Here is a 17,175-nt window from a genome sequence, read left to right as displayed (position 1 = left end):
CCTTGGATCTGTTACATTCCATACCATATGTGGAGGACTTGCTCTTCTCAAACCCGCTGTGTCAAACCTTTTATTTGGTCAGACTGTCTCCCTCATGAGTGTTCACCGATACAAAGATGTATGCCTTTGAGAAAATTAAAATACCCGTTTCTGGTTCAAGTGGTGATGGCAAAAGCACTTAGTGAACTAGGAGGTAAACAGAGAGTTAAACAAAGGTTGAAATTGAAATACGTGTTCAGTCACAGAGAAATGGACCTTATGTTGCAAAAGTATTCGTTTCACATTTTGTCATTTTCAAACCACAGTTATACACAAAAAAATTGAATTAATTTAATTATTTATAGAATCACCTTCCTCTTCAATTGCAGCTGCAAATTTTTGTTGGTACTGTATGTCCCTACCAGTTTTCCACATCTGGTGGCAGACCTTTCTTTTTTTTTCTTTTTTGCCAACTCTTTGCAAACTCAGTCTGACTGGACAGAAAACATACATTTTCCAGTCTTACAGAAAATCCTCCATTGGATTGTGACTCGTCCATTTGAATTCATAAATATGCTTTGATCTAAACCATTCAGTTGTGCCTCTGGCTGTATGCTAAAGGTTGTTGTCCTGCTGGCCATTTAGCCCTACAAAACTGATCAGCTTCTAGTCCCTATCGAAGACCAGCATCACCGCAACATGATGCTGCCACAACCGTTTTTAAAAGCGGGAATAGTCTGTTTAGTGTTAGTTTCCTGCCACACTTTTTTTCTTTTTTCTTTTGCTGTCCAAAAAACTGAAAAGGAGAAAATTACACCACACTTTTCAGATTTTTAACTGTAAAACAAAATTTGAAAACCATGTGTCATGTTCTTTGTGTTTTTCTAGCCCATAAATATGGTTTGTGGTTGCCACATATTATGTTGGACTGTATGACACTTTGACATGTTTAGACGTTCATTATGATTATATTTGAGTTTTTGCAAGTATTAGAGCTGCTCAATCTGATTTTTCTAGCCATTTTCTTTGTCAAATCTTTAAGACGTTGAGAAAAAAAAACGGCATTCAAATTATTTCTTTGTGCAAATCCTGCTGCTGCCGGCTGGTCGTACAAGACATACATCATCACTGCATCACTCATTCGACCCACGAGAATATACGAACCTACTCTAACTCTGAGATTTCTAAAATAGGTTTGTAAATTAAGCATGTTCCATAACAATGAGAGGCTAAAAACTAAAAAAAAAAAGGAAAAAATAATCAGAACAACTTTCCTACTATATGTTTAGCCTTTTTGCTATATGTCGAAAGCTTGAAGTCTTTTCAAATGAAGCAGCATGAGTAAATGGTCAACATTTTGGAGTAGACTATACATCTTCTTTCCAAATGGCTTATTCCTCTTTTTTGTGGTTCCCCTAACTTAATTTTCAAACACCCGACTGATGCCGAAAGTTAAGGCTCAAAGTCAACTTTGAGCCTTAACTCTCTGTATAACTACTTCCACCTCAAAGAGTGTCATTAGCGCAATCCATTAGCATTTACACTAGATGGACAGAAATCTATCAAATGGCAGTATTTTCAAAAAGCCTGAACTTGGCACACTGGGGTGTTTGGAGAGTTGTCCATTTAAAATAAATGACAACCTTTGTGCTTCTTTATCCAACAGGAAGTCCTATGAGTTTGAGGATCTTCTGCAATCGTCTACGGAAAGCAGTCTGGTGGACTGGTACGCTCAGTCCAGACTGGGCCTCACATGCACTTTATCAGAAGAGAACGTCTACGAAGACATAATGGGTAAATAATTGATATAACACCTATTTTTTCCCCCTCTTAACCAAGTGAAATCGGGCAAATTGTTAAATATGAAACATCTGCTGTTTAGCATTTGACTTCAAAGTATTACCATACGGACAAGGCAGCATATGAATCAATTTAGATTTGAAACAACATTGTGGGCTTTTGTTTATCCATCATTTTTCTGTATTTAGATGCACTGCGGTATTTTATCCAAAGTAATCTTAATCAAGGTCAAATCTGTGCAGTATTGTGCATGAATCTACGTCAGGTCAGACGCAGACATAATGAGAAAGATTAAGTGTCTTTAGCTCTGTTTATTTTGCTGCTCCGATTTTAATTTACAGGCACGTTGTTTCGTCTTTATTAGAAACTGCATGTTCCTTCCTTATTGTCTCTAGTGTTGTGGCAACCCCACCAAGAGCCTGTTTAACTTCTTAGCGTACAGTAGTAGCAGTGTTATATGATGTTGTCTGCTTTGATCGGACGGTGTGGATCCCTGGATTAAACACAATTTGTTCACTTTGGGTTTCATCTGAGTAAATAATGTTCAACAGGAGCCGAGTTTGCTGGCAATGATTAATCAACATTAGTTAAACTTATGATGTAAGCTATTTTGAATCGTCTGCAGCATTGTTTGTTCAAAACGTGCAGACAATGTCAAATAGAGGCTTACCAGCATCCCTCGGGTAATTCAACTCAAAAGCAGCTCAAGAAGGCAGAGATATGGAAAGTTGAAACAATGGTAAGTCATTTGGGTTTTCTCCACCCTCAGAACCTCCTGTGAACGCACTTTAAACTTTGACATGTCGGTTTCTTCAAACCGAGAGACGTCTGTCAGCAGAAAGCATCCAGGCAAAGGGCTTTAAATTGTTCTCTCATCTGAACTGCTTAAACTGATCAGTGTCTTGCATATATATTTCCTGTAGTTTGTTTGGATACACGTTATCTGTTGCCATGATGATGACTACTTTTCCTTGGGTCCACATCATAAAAAAGCATTTATTACAGCATATTGATTTGTAAATGTATAGTTATTACACCTTGATATAGCATAATTAAACAAGGTTCTTTTAAAAGCTCTAGCATGTGTTGTATTTAAAACAGATAAAGGAAGGGAGCTCCATGTTCTCATTCCTCTAAAAATGACTTTTCTCTTTTTCAAGCGGAGGGAAATTGCTTTGTGGTTTTTACATTCTTGACGAGGAAAATCTGAAACGCTTGAAGGAGAATTGTATTTAGCCCTAAATCAAACAAAAGAAATTAAAAATGTTTCCATTTAAACTACATTTATTAACCCGAAAAGTACACAATTGTGGTCTGAGTGAAACAGAAAGAACAAATCAACAGCAAGAGGTCAACATTTCCTGTTGTTCTGCATCACAAACGAAACGGACTGCTGTGGTTGAACAGAACACTGGTTTTTAGAAGTTGGCAGTTCAGGTCATTATCAGGAAATCAAGACTGCACCTGCAGCCCTAACATGACATGATTGTCCACCTAAACTCTTTAGGAGCTGCAGATATCCACTGCTCAGGTGGTTGACCTGAAGAAAACTTGAGACTGTGGCACATCCAGAGCTACACAGGGGCTATGTTTCAGAAGAATGGCCTAGTCAAAGTTCAGATTGAACAGTACTGACTCAGTGGGGCTGAATACAAAGGCTTTCCACTCTTTTCTGGTTTTATCGGTTTCATCTTTCCTTCCATTTTACAACTAATCACTTATTTGCATTGACCTATATTACCTCATTACAGCATATTACATACGATACATTTAAGTTTGTCATTGAAGGTCATGAGCAAAATGAAGGGATAGTTTCAGGGGTATGAATGCTTTTACAACACACTGTAATGGATCTCAGAGATTTATGTGTTGGTCATATCAGCCAGCAATATGGAAAACGCTGCACCGTACTGTGTTTTTTCTTTTGAGAGATTAGGGCTGCACTGAGTGGCTGTCTTTGTTTGCCTGTGCTCACATCTGGTGGATAGATTGATAGAGCAGAGCAAAGAGTCACTGATTTACAAAGCTCTGTTGCTCCATATCTGTAGGGGAGCTCTTGCAGCTACATTTAGCATTAGCTCTTCAAACGTGTTTTCCCGGAAACATATGACTCAGTGCATCATCTCTTTGGAGACAGCTGGAGCACGAATCACCTGGCTGCACAAACACAGAGTGCTCATCTGCTCTGAACATGTTGTGGAACCTAGATATAATTTGAACAAAATAAATCTGTGTTCTGAAGATCCTCCATGCAAGGAGAACCCTTACGAAGACATCGAGTTGGAGCGAAGCTGTGTGGGAAGCAAATGTGTTTCACCTGTGTCATCTTCTCCTGTCCCCGACACTCCAGCCAAGGTATCTGATCGCATTGAGTGCATTTCTACGTATACCTGAATTACTCAAGCAGTAGAATACCTTTATGTCCGTCTTTCCCCAGCAGCTACCGTCCAAGCCTGGCTTCTACAGGCAAAACTCGGAGAGACGAAGCTTCAAAGTCCCAGAGCTGCGCAAGACCAGCAGAGACACTGGCCTCTCTTCTCCCTCTCGTATCAGTCCCCCCTCCACACCCAGCAGCCCTGACGACACCCCGTGTCTCTCTGGAGACCCTTACAATCGTAGACGAAGGAAAATCCCAAAGGTATGGAAGAAAGGCAGGCCTCTCTCAAAGCTTATGGCCTCTGATTTATGGCCAAGCAATGGTTTTGAGCCAGTCTACTCATGCCTCTGTCGGGGGATGAGTAACACAGAGCATGCCGGAGGGTTGTTTTTTTTCTTTGGGATGGGCGCCGCACACCGTGGAAGGCTTCAGTAATGCATTATTAACATGATTTGGCATAGAAACTGAGTTATCTTCCACAAAGTTAAAGGTAAACTTTTCTCTGTCTATTACAGATGGTGCTGAAGATCAATGCCATCTTTGAGGTACGGAGAGGCAAGAAACACACAAAGAAGGTGTCTCAGTCTGCAGAGTCCAGCTCAGGAAGAGGTGAGCCTCAGAATAAAAACTGTACGCACCTCTTCAAAGTATAAAAATACCCCCTTCTTCAGTCATTCAAACGAGGCTATTTTTTCGTTGATCTTTGTTGCATATTTTATATTCATTTGCTTTATTAGGAGTTTGTGAAAACTCAAGGAATTGCTTTTAGTTTTCTGCCAAAGAAAACATTTTCCAAGGACTTTATGTAAAAAAAAAAAACAGTAATAAGCACAAAATGTGGCATACGCCCTTTTCCACACAAAGCAGCCCCATGCTGACTTCATAACTCTTGTACAAACATTTCTCCAGTCAATAGCTTATTGGCTACTGAAAAACTGGTAACGATGTGAAAACAATTGCTATAAACACCAGTGACACATGACAGGCAATTGTCGTGTCTCACGTTTGCAGTTAGAGTGGATATTACACAGAAACTATGTTTAACAGCTACGACTTTTTGGATGGTACTGCAAAAGATGAGGACTGGCTGATCGGCAGATTTATATTTCCAAGGGCAGTCCTGTTGGCAGTCCTGTACTGTGGTCTGAGTGGTGGATGATCTCGGAACGTACCCATGTAGCCGTTGACCACATTTGGGTGTTGGATACAGTTATCTGTATTTTAGTCAACTTTATCAAATACAATGTAGCTGCAAAGAGGACATGAAAGTGCAGCTTCCAAAAAGTTGTTTCTTTCCCAGATGTAGTTGTAGCTTTTTGCTACACACACTGTGTAACAACAGCACCAGGACCAAATAGACTTACTTCATTAGAAAGCGATTTTATTCAAAGTAGAGATTTAATTCACGCACAAATTCAACTAACCGACATTGTAGTCAGGTTTTATGGTTCAATGTATGATTAGATCATTTCACCAAACAGCATGGCTGTGAACAGAAAAGCCATCAGGGCGCAGGGATAGCTGGCTTCCTAGGGAACAAATCCAAATCCTTATCGAGAAGTGCAGACGCTTCATTACCAGTCGGTGCTTAAAGTGAGTGGCTTCCTGTTGTTTGCCGATTAAACTGCAGTTTCACAGTGTTCTACCAAACTCTTGAGTGACTCTGAGATTATAGAAACTATACAAATAAATAAATGATCAAACACTTTCAACCTTGGTGCACTTATGCATTCATTTAAAAAAATAGTGGTGTATATCAATCAATGAAAGGTTGGGAATGCAAAATATAAATACTTCTTGTGTGTGTTTTTACTCTCCTCAGCCTCATTGAAGTGCATTTTCAATTCTTATTCCGGGAAGTTTCTATTCTTCCCCCCATTTCACTTTGATTGGGATGTAGAAAGATATAATATTATCTTGTATCCTTGCATACGAACATTTACATTTATGCTTTAGTGAAAAAAAATCTGAACAATTATTTATACATGAAGCATTTAAGGTTAGAATATACCTTCCTCTAAAATGTTGCTTTTCTTAGTCGTTCTACCTCTTTTTATGTATTTCTGGTTGCCTAAAGGCAACATTTTAAATATAAAAATCCTAAAATCCCACTGCGAACCAACAGTATTCCCAAACAACATAAAAAATACAGAAATATGCACAGCTCCTGAATCAATTCAGAGAATGCAGAAAATTTATTTTGTCTCCATTAGTGAGACTTTCATCTAAAAATGTTTTGCCAAAGTTTGTCAGCCAAAACATCTCAATCTCTGTTTCTTTCTCTGTGACAAACTATGTTTTTAGGCTAACCTACTTAGAAGAAGACTATTTTTGTGGTAGCAGCCAGGGCTGGAGAACTCATTCAACCGAACCATATGAAATGCTTTGATTTCTATTTTCAGTCTTTTTACTCCTCTTCTTGTCTCTTCTTTTATTTCTGCGGCAGATGAGAACAGCGAGTCAGAAAGCGACAGCGAAGAGAAACTAAAAGGTGAGAATTTCCCTGAATGCATCGTGTATAAAACAAGTCTGTATATACACAATTGAGATTTAAATGGAATCGATTTATTTCACATTTGTTTGCCATCCCTTTAGCACCAAAACATTGGACTAGAGCAGTGGTCCCCAAACCCCGGTCCGTGGACCGGTACCGGTCCGTGGACCAATTGGTACCGGGCCGCGCAAGAAATAGTGAAATATTTCCGTTTTGTGTATTATTTGAGTCTGGAGGATCTTTTATTTTGAAAATCTTTTAACCGGATTCTCTCGGTTACTTGCGCTCCAACACTGAGCTCACAAGCAGCAAAATGAGTAAGAAACAGATCAGATGTCTTTGGAAAGTTTCTTTGCGAAGGGGAAAAGGCCCAGAGAAGAGACAGGAGAATGGATTTATCCAGGGGTGAAAGTAGGGGGGTACGGTCGGGTACTGCGTACCCCTAAAAGATTTAGCGGAGGTACGCAGTACCTACCTTAGTAGGTGTGTGTGTGTGTGTGCGCGTTTGTGTGCAAGTAAAATGCTCGCTACCTCTCTCTCTCTCTCTCTCTCTCTCTCTCTCTATATATATATATATATATATATATTTATATATATATATATATATATATGAATATAATGTGTGCGTGTGTGTGTATATATATATAAAATTTATTTTTTTATTTTTTGTCATAGTACCCCCAAGAATTTAAAACTACTTTCACCCCTGGATTTATCCCGGACTGGTAGGTGAGTCCCACATTACAAGCCGCTCTGCGTAACATGCGGCGACCGGCTGCTAATGAGGCGATGAAGCTTCAAGCTGCTTCGCCACGTAGAGACCAAGCAGGCTGTGGATATAAGCAAACACTTCGGGTGTTATTGTCTCTCATCACTCCCAGATGGGACCGTCTGGTTGCAGAAAAACAAGCTCAGGGCTCCCGTTAGTCATTATCGTGAGTTAAAATTTTCACGAAAGTAAAATGTTCGTTTTTGTGGCGCTTCTATATCTTATTTTGAAGGGATATATAAACGTTACCATAGCGACCAGAATCAGAGCATTTGGGCTGCGGTCGTGAGTCTTAAGTCTGGTTTAGACGGCAAGATTTAAGAATTGTCGGCCGATTCTCCAAACCTCTGCGACCACAGAGCTGATCAACAGGTTCGATCGGTTCGTGTGTCCAAGGCAGGAGCAACACGAACCGATTCCAGTCACGAACATCCCGATTCCAGAGGATAATCCAGTAAAACCCCCAACATAGCGGGAATTTAGAATAACCAAACACGGATGACGATGTAGAAAAAATAGTGATAGTTTGTGGAGTCATTTTAAGAAATAAAAGATGTAACGAAAAGAAAAGGCGGCGGATAAAAATTTCAGCAAAATTTTCAAAGTCTTGACCGGTCCGCAGTAATAAAAAGGTTGGGAACCACTGGACTAGAGTGTGCTTTTGACTTGCTCAAATGTGTGTATGTTTGCACTAGAAGGACATATTTAAGTCAATTAAATGGTTTTGCCCCCTTCAGCTCACAGCCAGCGCCTGGTGTCACTGCAGTCCATGCTGAGGCAGACGGGCCGGTACCGGACCTTAGAGAGGGATTTAATGGAGTTACAGGAGAGAAAACTCTTTGAATATTTCATCGTTGTTGCACTCCACAAGACCAAAGCTGGAGTCCCGTACCTGCCAGAAGTCACGCAGCAGTTTCCTCTAAAGGTAAAGGAGTATTGGAGTAGACAAAGGCGACTTTATCTACTTGTTTTGTTATTGTTTTCTTAGCAGACATCAGCTTGGGGAAAAATCCTACTAAACATTAAATTCTGGGGATGAAAAAGTGATTCAAGCATTTTTCTGTAAACATTCTGATTGTTCGAACAATTCTGTCTTATTTGCAATGAAAGGGGGAAAAAACAAGGAACTTAATTTTCACTATCAGGGACAATATTAGTCCCAGTGGCACCCCAGAAAATTTTCTTAGGGGTTGCCAGACCAGGCCTGTGAAAAATTTTAGAAGGACGGAGCCAAAAAAAAGTGGAACCAATAACTGTGCTACTAGTGATTTTGTTGCAGTAACATGGGGTTTCCCCCTCCACTGAATTATAATTCAAGGCTTTTTACTCGCATAAACACAGCTTGTCTTGGATTTGACATATTGTTTCTCTTCCATTCAGCTCGAGAGGAGCTTTAAATTCATGCGGGAGACGGAGGACCAGCTGAAGGTCATCCCTCAGTTCTGCTTCCCCGACGCCAAAGACTGGGCCCCGGTCGACAACTTCCCCAGGTCGGTCCAAGTCCAAGTGCTGCCTCACCGCAACAGCGTTATCAGAACGCAAACACAATACAGTAGAATTTCCTAGTGTAGTGGTAATGGCTCAGCTGTTTGTGAGGGCTAATGACTACCTGGCTGTGAGGGGCCTAAAGAGCTGACTGAGCAGCTTGTCCAAGTGACCCATCTGTCTTTAACTACAGGGTACGGGAAAATACGAACACCTGGAGTGTTACATCTGAATCACCTCTCACTGTTTGCTGTTTGAAACGGTCTGGTTAACGCAATACCTCTGCTCTGAGAAGCGATGACGTGTTTTTTTTTTGTTTGTTTTTTTAGCGATGATGGATAATAATCACCTGTTCCAAAACATCTGACAGGCGACCAAACATACGCAATTTGCTCCAAACTGGCGGAGTCTTTTTCATGTCAGAAAGGTCGATGAGCTTGAGCTCTGAAGTTTTTGTGTTTGCACTGTGGAAATTTCTCCTGAGGGCTTTTCAAACTATCATAGTTGTATCTTTATTTTTGTTCTCTCTCTCTTTTTTTGTTTTTTTTTTACATCCACAGTGAGACGTTCTCATTTGTACTGACTGGTGAAGATGGAAGCAGACGGTTTGGCTACTGTCGCCGTTTACTGGTACGCTTAAATAAAGTCTTTATTTTATTTTTCATTATTATGGAGTTATCTATATAAAATCCATTGTTTCTGGTGCACCAATTAAATATTTGTTTTCTTTTTCTTGCTTCACTTCAGCCAAAAAAACCCCCAAAAAACCCCAACAACTTCATGGATTTAAATAACTGTTGTAATTCTTTATTAACTGTTTTTATTTTTTTGTGGGGGTGAGAATTGCTCTAAAATCAGCTAATTTTCTTTTGAATGTCTGTTCACAGCCCAGCGGAAAAGGCCGAAGGCTCCCAGAGGTCTACTGTATCGTCAGCCGCCTGGGTTGTTTTGACCTTTTCTCTAAGGTAGTTAAGCTTTCAGTGGGATTTTAATTATTACCATGACCGTGAATAAGATCAAGTTTAAGCTATTTTCTCTTTTCAAGTTTCTCTTCTTAGCAGGTTTGGAACACTATTTAAAAAAATAATAGCAATAAAAATCATGTTCTCTTGTCTTTCCCGTTTTGAGGAATGAGCCACTTTGTCACATTATGTTTATGCCAAAGGAAAGCAGGAAGTTGGGGATTTCCAATTAAAGATTCCACACCTCTTTAATCAAATTAAGACTGTAGTATTCCTTAAAAACTATTTTAGTTGTGTCCCTCCCCCCGCACCATAATCACATCGCTGAGATTATGGTGCCGCAATAAAAGATTAATTAATTTTAAGGGTTACTTTACACATCTTCACCAGGGGTTCCAGTTAATTTGACAAGGGCTGGATAACGTTCAGATCTACTAACTGCATCCAACAACTTAAAACGGCACATCCATTAAAGCTTGCATACGCCAACCCAGAACCCACCCCCTATTAAAACCACACCACCCCTAGTGCCCACTGAACCTCACCCACTCGTCTCTCTGAACCTTTGCAGTTCTGGCTGTGGTTCAGCAGCACATATGAAATGCAGATGGCGTGGTTGCTACTGTGGAAAAAAGTTCCCTGTAATGAGCTGTGGATTTATCTGCTTCCTTAGACGTGCTCCCCATGCAGTTGATGGAGTTTAATTTGTATAGATAAATATAAGTGGTTATTTTGGATTAAAAGGGGGGCGAGGGGTTGTTGGTTTACCGCAACTTGATTAAACCGTGAATGCAGATGGACTTGCAAGCGTTTAAAATGTTAATTTATTATAAGAGGATTTGAAATTCTGCTGGTGTTTTTCAGTTTGTTCGCCTTGTGTCTTAATAAGCCTGTGTGCTCTGGATGTTTGTTTGTAGTAAAAGGAAGTTTCACACAAGATACGGTACTTGAGTTGCACAGTTTGATTTGAATTCTGGAAAAAATTAATTAATTAATAAATTTCCTGTCCTACTATCACAAAGACAAACATGTAGGCCTTGTTAAACTCTTTCGCTGATTTTTCTCGTCAGGTGTTACTAAGATTGAACTTTTCAGCAACAACACACTTTGGGTTTGTTTTGTGTAAAACAAAGAACGACTATGTGGAACCTCGTTCCCTCAGTTTTAAGCAAGGTAGAAGATCTTTGATGCTGTGGGCCTGTTTCTCTGATCCGCAAAACTTTGTGTAGATGAACTTCTTAAAATATCAGGGTTTTTGGTTAATAAATAGTTAACCAGAAAGAAAATTATATGCCTTCAGTGGATGTATTAGTTACATGTGTTAGTACTGCATTTAGGGTTCAGTTCAGCGTGTTTCTGGTTTTTCTTCCAGATCCTGGATGAAGTGGAAAAGAGGAGGGCCATCTCTCCTGCTCTTGTGCAGCCTTTCATGAGAGGCATCATGGAAGCTCCCTTCCCCGCCCCAGGAAGGACCATCACCGTTAAAAACTTTTTGCCTGGCTCTGGGACTGAGGTCTTCTTTTTTTTTTTTTTTCCAGTAATTTACGATCAAACCATCGAAAGTGACGTAAATGTGACGGATGTGACGGATGTGCTTATTTTATTAGTCTTGCTTCTCCACAGGTGATACAGCTGTGCCGGCCGTCTGACTCCCGTCTGGAACACGTGGATTTTGAATGTCTCTTCTCTTCGTTGAGTCTCCGTCTGCTCCTCCGAGTTTTTGCCTCTCTGCTGCTGGAGCGCAGGATCATATTCACTGCAGACAAACTTAGGTTGGTTCCTGCATAAGCACCCGACAGAGGATCGGCACTATTGAACAGCCAGCTGTTAAATACTCCCTGATAATGTAAAAATAAGAAAAGAGAGACCTCAAGATGGCCAGCAGTCGAAGGATGGGAGGATTCCAGCAGAGTGTGAGAGGAAGGAATGTTGTTGTGTTCGACAGTCACTTAGGGAACAATCAGTTCTTCAATGGAAATCTGTCATGGATGCCAGATAGGCTGCTTTGAAGCGTAACTCCAGAGTTACCGCGGCGGCGCTGTAATGTCTTAACACGCACAACATTCAATGAGTACTGACTCCGGTTTTTATCTGACGTGGAGCAAAAGCTCAGCAAACGGACCGCTTTGACCTCATGTGTGTTTGGTTCTGGTGACAATGTCAACGTCCAGCATTTAGCTTTAAGTAACAGGCTTTTCTTCATAATGTTTCGCTTAACTGGTTAAAAAGGCTTTTGAAAGATGCTAGCGCCACTGTGTGGTGGAAACTAGAAATTTAGGAGCCACTGTATGTCACTGTCAGGCTTAGGGAAACTCTTATGTTTACAGTTTACAACTGTGTTATTAATTAACTTAATGAAGTAGACCTGTAAGAAGAATATAGACATTTACAAAGATCAAAAGTAATGCCTTATGTGTCATTGGGCAATAACGGTGACAGTGAGGTTGCATGTTGCAAAGTAATGTAAGTGTGCTGGTATATGAACAGTTAGTCATAAATTTACTCATTCCTGTTCTGCAATGTCATGTTAACTTTTTCAAGACATTTAGTAATTTTTTTCCCCCTATTTCTTTTCTCTTTTAATATAATTAAACAAAAACTGAAGTTTGAGCTTATTGCAAATTTCTCGGATCCACACAGATACTATAATGTTTATGCACTAACTCCAACTATATTCATTTGAAAGTTGTGGCTCAAAAATCCATTTTAAAGTCACCACCAGGCTCCCAAAGTCATTTTGTGTGATGATTTGATCACTTCTCTTAACCCTGACTGCCTGGAGTTATTTAGTTATATAAAAAGAAATACTTTTTTATTCTAAATTAAGTAGATTTGATTTGAATTTAGTATATGCAATCAATTTAAAAATTATAAATTTAATAAATGGTGCTAATTAGGTTAAGTTTTGCATACTCTGGTTTAACTGTGGCCTCTAGATGGCAGCAAAGAGCTTTCAATACGACTCTTGGTATGTGTTGACTTTACATTAACATACATTAGTGCTAAACACACACTGTCAGTCAGTATTACACGTGTGTATTCAATACTCCTTAGCCATATCAAGTTCTCAAATTTGAATATTTTTCATATTTATTTGCATTTTTATTTGATTTTATTCTATTTTAAATGTAGAACTTAAAGGTTCAGTAAGGAATTTGGCATGTGACGTCCTTCAGTCAGACTCTTCTTACAGACCACTACAGAATGTCTTTCCTGCTAACTGCTATCATGATCTCCAATAAGTTATTTCATTTCCTTTTGGGATCAATACAGTATTTGTGAATTTGAATTACCATGCTAAACAATTTCCTTTCATTTAATGGGCAACAGCACTTTGAATTTATTTTTTGGTTATATTTTTCATGTTCTTCCACATGCAGTTTGACCCCCACTGACACCTCGCCTTGTGTCTTCCCACAGCACCTTGTCTCAGTGTTGTCATGCAGTGGTGGCTTTGCTCTATCCCTTCACCTGGCAGCATACATACATTCCTGTTCTGCCGCCGTCCATGTTGGACATAGTCTGCTCCCCGACTCCCTTCATAGTGGGCCTCCTCTCCAGCTCTCTACCTCGACTCAAAGAGCTGCCCATAGAAGAAGTAAGAGTCAGCTTTGTTTTGGATGTTGTTGTGGTGCCCTTGACTCTGAGAATTTCCTCTGCTGAACAATAGCTCAGGAAAATGACGTCACTCTCCTTCTGTTCAGGTCCTGGTGGTCGACCTCGGCAACAGCCGCTTCCTACGTCAGGTAGTAACCGCAGAGAGCGCTGCAAAAAATCTGCTTTGCTCCATGGAGGTGTTGGGGATGCAGCTATATCTAGTGATCAAGTGAATGCAACATGTTGGCTATAAATCTGTTTTGTTTCCCTGCAGCTGGATGATGAGGACTCTATTCTTCCTCACAAGCTGCAGGCAGCTCTTGAGCACGTGTTGGAAAAGAGAAGAGAGTTGGCCTGTGAGAAAGGAGACCTACCTAATGGTGACTGAACAAACATATATGACAGTATATCAATCATTATTAAGGCAAAGGAAGCACAACGAGAAAAGGGAATGGTCATTTCCTTTTACATACGTACATAATTTTTTTCTGCCAGTACAGAGCCTTGGGAAAGGTTTACATACCACTGTCACGATAGCAAATTTTGCTGGACAATAATTTGTCCCAGAACGTTTTGCAATAAACAATAATATTGTTGTTTTGAGAGCATTTACAAGTAATATAATAGCAATAAAGGCATAAAAATGCATTAACTCATTCTCAAAGATCAATAAACTTTAAATTCTAATGAACATTTGAACAGTGGAGCTGAAAAACATTGAAATATTCAAAATACATAAACAGAAACAACAAATAAAGTGAATTATGAAATCTCCGTCAACAAAATTATCTATTAAAAAACACCAGATTGAAGACTTTTATCATTCAGAGAGAAAAGACAAAAATCAAGCAAATGAAAGTGATTGCGTTGTTTTGTTTTTTTTTTGTCATGTGATTAATTGATTTATTGTTCATTGTGACAGGCCTACATACAATCATGAAGGTCACGTTAACTTGGAGCCTTTACTGATGCTTTTGAGTCAAACTCTTCTGCCATACCAGTACCTCAGACTTTGTACTTTATTTATTGGTTCTATATATTTTGGTCGTACATTTTGACTTCCTGTTTAGGAACTGAGATTGTGAATTATTGCATAAAAAACCCATTAGGGTTCAAATCATTTCACATTTTCTGCTTGCGCTTGTTTTCCAAACGTGTACTCCCCTCCAGACTCCAGCTCTCTCGGTGCGGTTGTCTCGGAGGCCTTTGTGCGTTTCTTTGTGGAGATGGTGGGCCACTACTCCCTTTTCATGAGCGGATCGGACCGGGACGACGAGTCTCTTTCCTCGCCCACGTCGCCCGTCCCGTCGTGTCCCTCCGCCTCGTCGTTTCAGCGGGAGGCCTTTCGGAAGGCGGTCACTTCCAAGAGCCTGAGACGGTTTCTGGAGGTGTTCATGGAGACCCAGATGTTCAGCGGCTTCATCCAGGAGAGGGAGCTGCGCAGACAGGGCCTCAAGGGTACAGATTTGATCTTTTTGTAGCGTCCTCGCATAAATATTCATCCGCTCTCGTTTCATGATGCAACCAACCAAACATCAGTGTGTTTTATTATACTTTTATGTGAAAGAGACACTTTTAGAAGCAAAACAACCCTAAACTATCAGCCAGTGTTACAATGGTTTACATGTTGAGGAACCGTGTTAAAGATTTTAAAGAAGTATGAATGTTTTTGCAGTGCAAAATATTTAAGCTTACACTAATTTCTTCAAAGCATCTAACTTTGAATTAGTAAAAAAAATATTTTGTGTTCAGGTCTGTTTGAGGTGAGAGCACAAGAGTATCTGGATTCACTACCCGGTAGCGAACAAAGAGGAGTAAACAAGTTTCTCAAGGGGCTAGGTGAGATTTATTTTTATTACCTTAGCAAGTCGGCATATGAAAGAGTATCAGGGTCATGGAAAGAACATTTTTAAACGTATTATGAGGATAAAGTCATTATATTATGAGAATAAAATAATTTTGCAACTTTCTTCTAGTAAGTTTTTGATTTATTCTTAAAATAGTTTAAGTGTTGCACTATTTTACCTTATTCTCGTAATACTGTAACTATTCACGTAATATTATGGCTTTATTCTCTTCAGTTTTTTTATTTATTTCTTCTTAGTTTGACTCTTAATACTCTGTCGTAGCCTGATTTTGTTTTTCTCTTTGAAAATGTCATCTTTGTTGCACTTCCTGTTACATATTTGTTGCTTATTATTTTTCAGGGAACAAAATGAAATTTCTGTCCAAAAAATGAGAGAATGAGCAAAGCGGTTGTCAGAGGAAGCACAATGGAAAAGACGTCCTCCGTTGGACGCGCAGGGGGACGGAGACGCGTCTTTCAGTCGTGTGCCTCTGAAACGAACTGGATTTACGATCTGTGAAGATGACAGAATCTGGAGGACAGTCGGGTTCAGTTCTCGGCTTCGACAGCTCGTCCCTTTGGTGTTGTGGAGACCGATATGTAGTCTTATAATCAATGGTAAATGATCAATGTTTTAAAGTTCTGTCTCTGCAGTGTATCACTGTACAGCACATTGCATTGTAAATGTTTTAGCAACAGTGTTCTCAGTGACTAACACCAGCCATAACCCTGTGAAGAGAAATGCCACTAAAGTCCAATGTTGTACAAGACCTTAATTTACATTCCTGCTTTTTTTTTTATAGAGGCTTTTTATGACTATAACAGTACAACTTCTTCATCGACAGGAGGCTTTTTAAATAATTTATGTCACTTCTAGACAGATCTAATCTTTTATTTGAAAATCTGTATTCACATAAGTGCAAATGAATCTCCTGTAGTTGGTTGTAAACTTCTAAAGAGTTGTAGTCCAGACATTTTGTAGACCACTGTGGGAATATGTGTGACTGTTTATAAGGAATTTCACCTTTTCTGGAATATTAACATCCACCAAGGTTGAAGATCGAGAGGGTAAACAATGTGAAATGTATTTTTTTGGAGGCGTTTTACTGGAGTTTATGTGCCAACAATTAAACAATGATATATATTGTAGATCAAACAGTGTATAAAACAGCTCGGGATGTCTTAAACTTTTAGTCATAAAGCAATGAAACTTAATAAATAAGGTGATTTTAAGTTTGATAAACGACTTCATCTCTTAAAAACAGCAACACACTCAGGCTGGCTATCGGCAATATATTTTTGGATTCCTGGTGAACATGTGCAGCATGCCTTCGGTTCATTTTTCACTGCTGTACCAAACATTTCTTTGATTTACATTTTTAAACCCGGTAATTTTAGAAATTTTACTTTGTCCCACAAAGCAACATTGTAAATGAAAAGTGCATTAAAAATAAGAGAGTGTGTGTGTGTGTGTGTGTGTGTGTGTGTATATATATATATATATATATATATATATATATATATATATATATATATATATACACATTTCAGTTTCAATTACAGTTGTTAATCTTATTGAGACATGAAGTCTTTCATGAAGCTTCAACGAGTTGTTTTTCAATTTTACAAGAAAAACATGATTTATTCCTGTATTCCTTCGTTCTGTCAGCATTCAGGACTAGTTTGAGTTGAAACGAGGGTTTGTCAAATATAAAATGCAAAATTGTGGACGATCAAAAACAAGGGCAGCTGAAGTTGCATGAGAGTAAACATGGCGTCCCTTCTAACAGAAATGAAAATATGTTTATTTGTCTGTTGGATTATAAATTGTAGAAAAGCTCAGGTAATGAAACGTGGAATACGTTT

At 39.2% G+C, this 17,175-nt stretch overlaps 1 protein-coding gene across 4 annotated transcripts in view; it reads left to right on the top strand.

The window, feature by feature from the left end:
- Positions 1 to 16,552, top strand: part of si:dkey-82f1.1 (DENN domain-containing protein 2A) — a 40,386-nt gene extending 23,834 nt beyond the window's left edge. For 3 of the 4 annotated variants that reach the window (XM_081607838.1, XM_008432762.3, XM_008432761.2), the window contains 17 exons: positions 1,646 to 1,773; positions 4,022 to 4,134; positions 4,217 to 4,417; positions 4,672 to 4,765; positions 6,603 to 6,647; positions 8,157 to 8,344; positions 8,800 to 8,909; positions 9,465 to 9,534; positions 9,792 to 9,869; positions 11,239 to 11,379; positions 11,490 to 11,638; positions 13,287 to 13,464; positions 13,571 to 13,612; positions 13,738 to 13,843; positions 14,634 to 14,921; positions 15,216 to 15,302; positions 15,671 to 16,552. In XM_081607838.1, the coding sequence (XP_081463964.1) occupies positions 1,646 to 1,773; positions 4,022 to 4,134; positions 4,217 to 4,417; positions 4,672 to 4,765; positions 6,603 to 6,647; positions 8,157 to 8,344; positions 8,800 to 8,909; positions 9,465 to 9,534; positions 9,792 to 9,869; positions 11,239 to 11,379; positions 11,490 to 11,638; positions 13,287 to 13,464; positions 13,571 to 13,612; positions 13,738 to 13,843; positions 14,634 to 14,921; positions 15,216 to 15,302; positions 15,671 to 15,702 (2,050 nt within the window). In that variant the 3' untranslated portion in view covers positions 15,703 to 16,552. The remainder of the gene's footprint in view (positions 1 to 1,645; positions 1,774 to 4,021; positions 4,135 to 4,216; positions 4,418 to 4,671; positions 4,766 to 6,602; positions 6,648 to 8,156; positions 8,345 to 8,799; positions 8,910 to 9,464; positions 9,535 to 9,791; positions 9,870 to 11,238; positions 11,380 to 11,489; positions 11,639 to 13,286; positions 13,465 to 13,570; positions 13,613 to 13,737; positions 13,844 to 14,633; positions 14,922 to 15,215; positions 15,303 to 15,670) is intronic. The other variant, XM_008432763.3, reaches the window with a different exon arrangement.
- Positions 16,553 to 17,175: the final 623 nt, after the last annotated feature.

This window comes from Poecilia reticulata, chromosome 6 (assembly GCF_904066995.2).
Source record: "Poecilia reticulata chromosome 6, P_reticulata-male-v2, whole genome shotgun sequence".
Classification (NCBI taxonomy): domain Eukaryota; kingdom Metazoa; phylum Chordata; class Actinopteri; order Cyprinodontiformes; family Poeciliidae; genus Poecilia; species Poecilia reticulata.
This window is presented reverse-complemented; position numbering and strand designations above follow the sequence as displayed.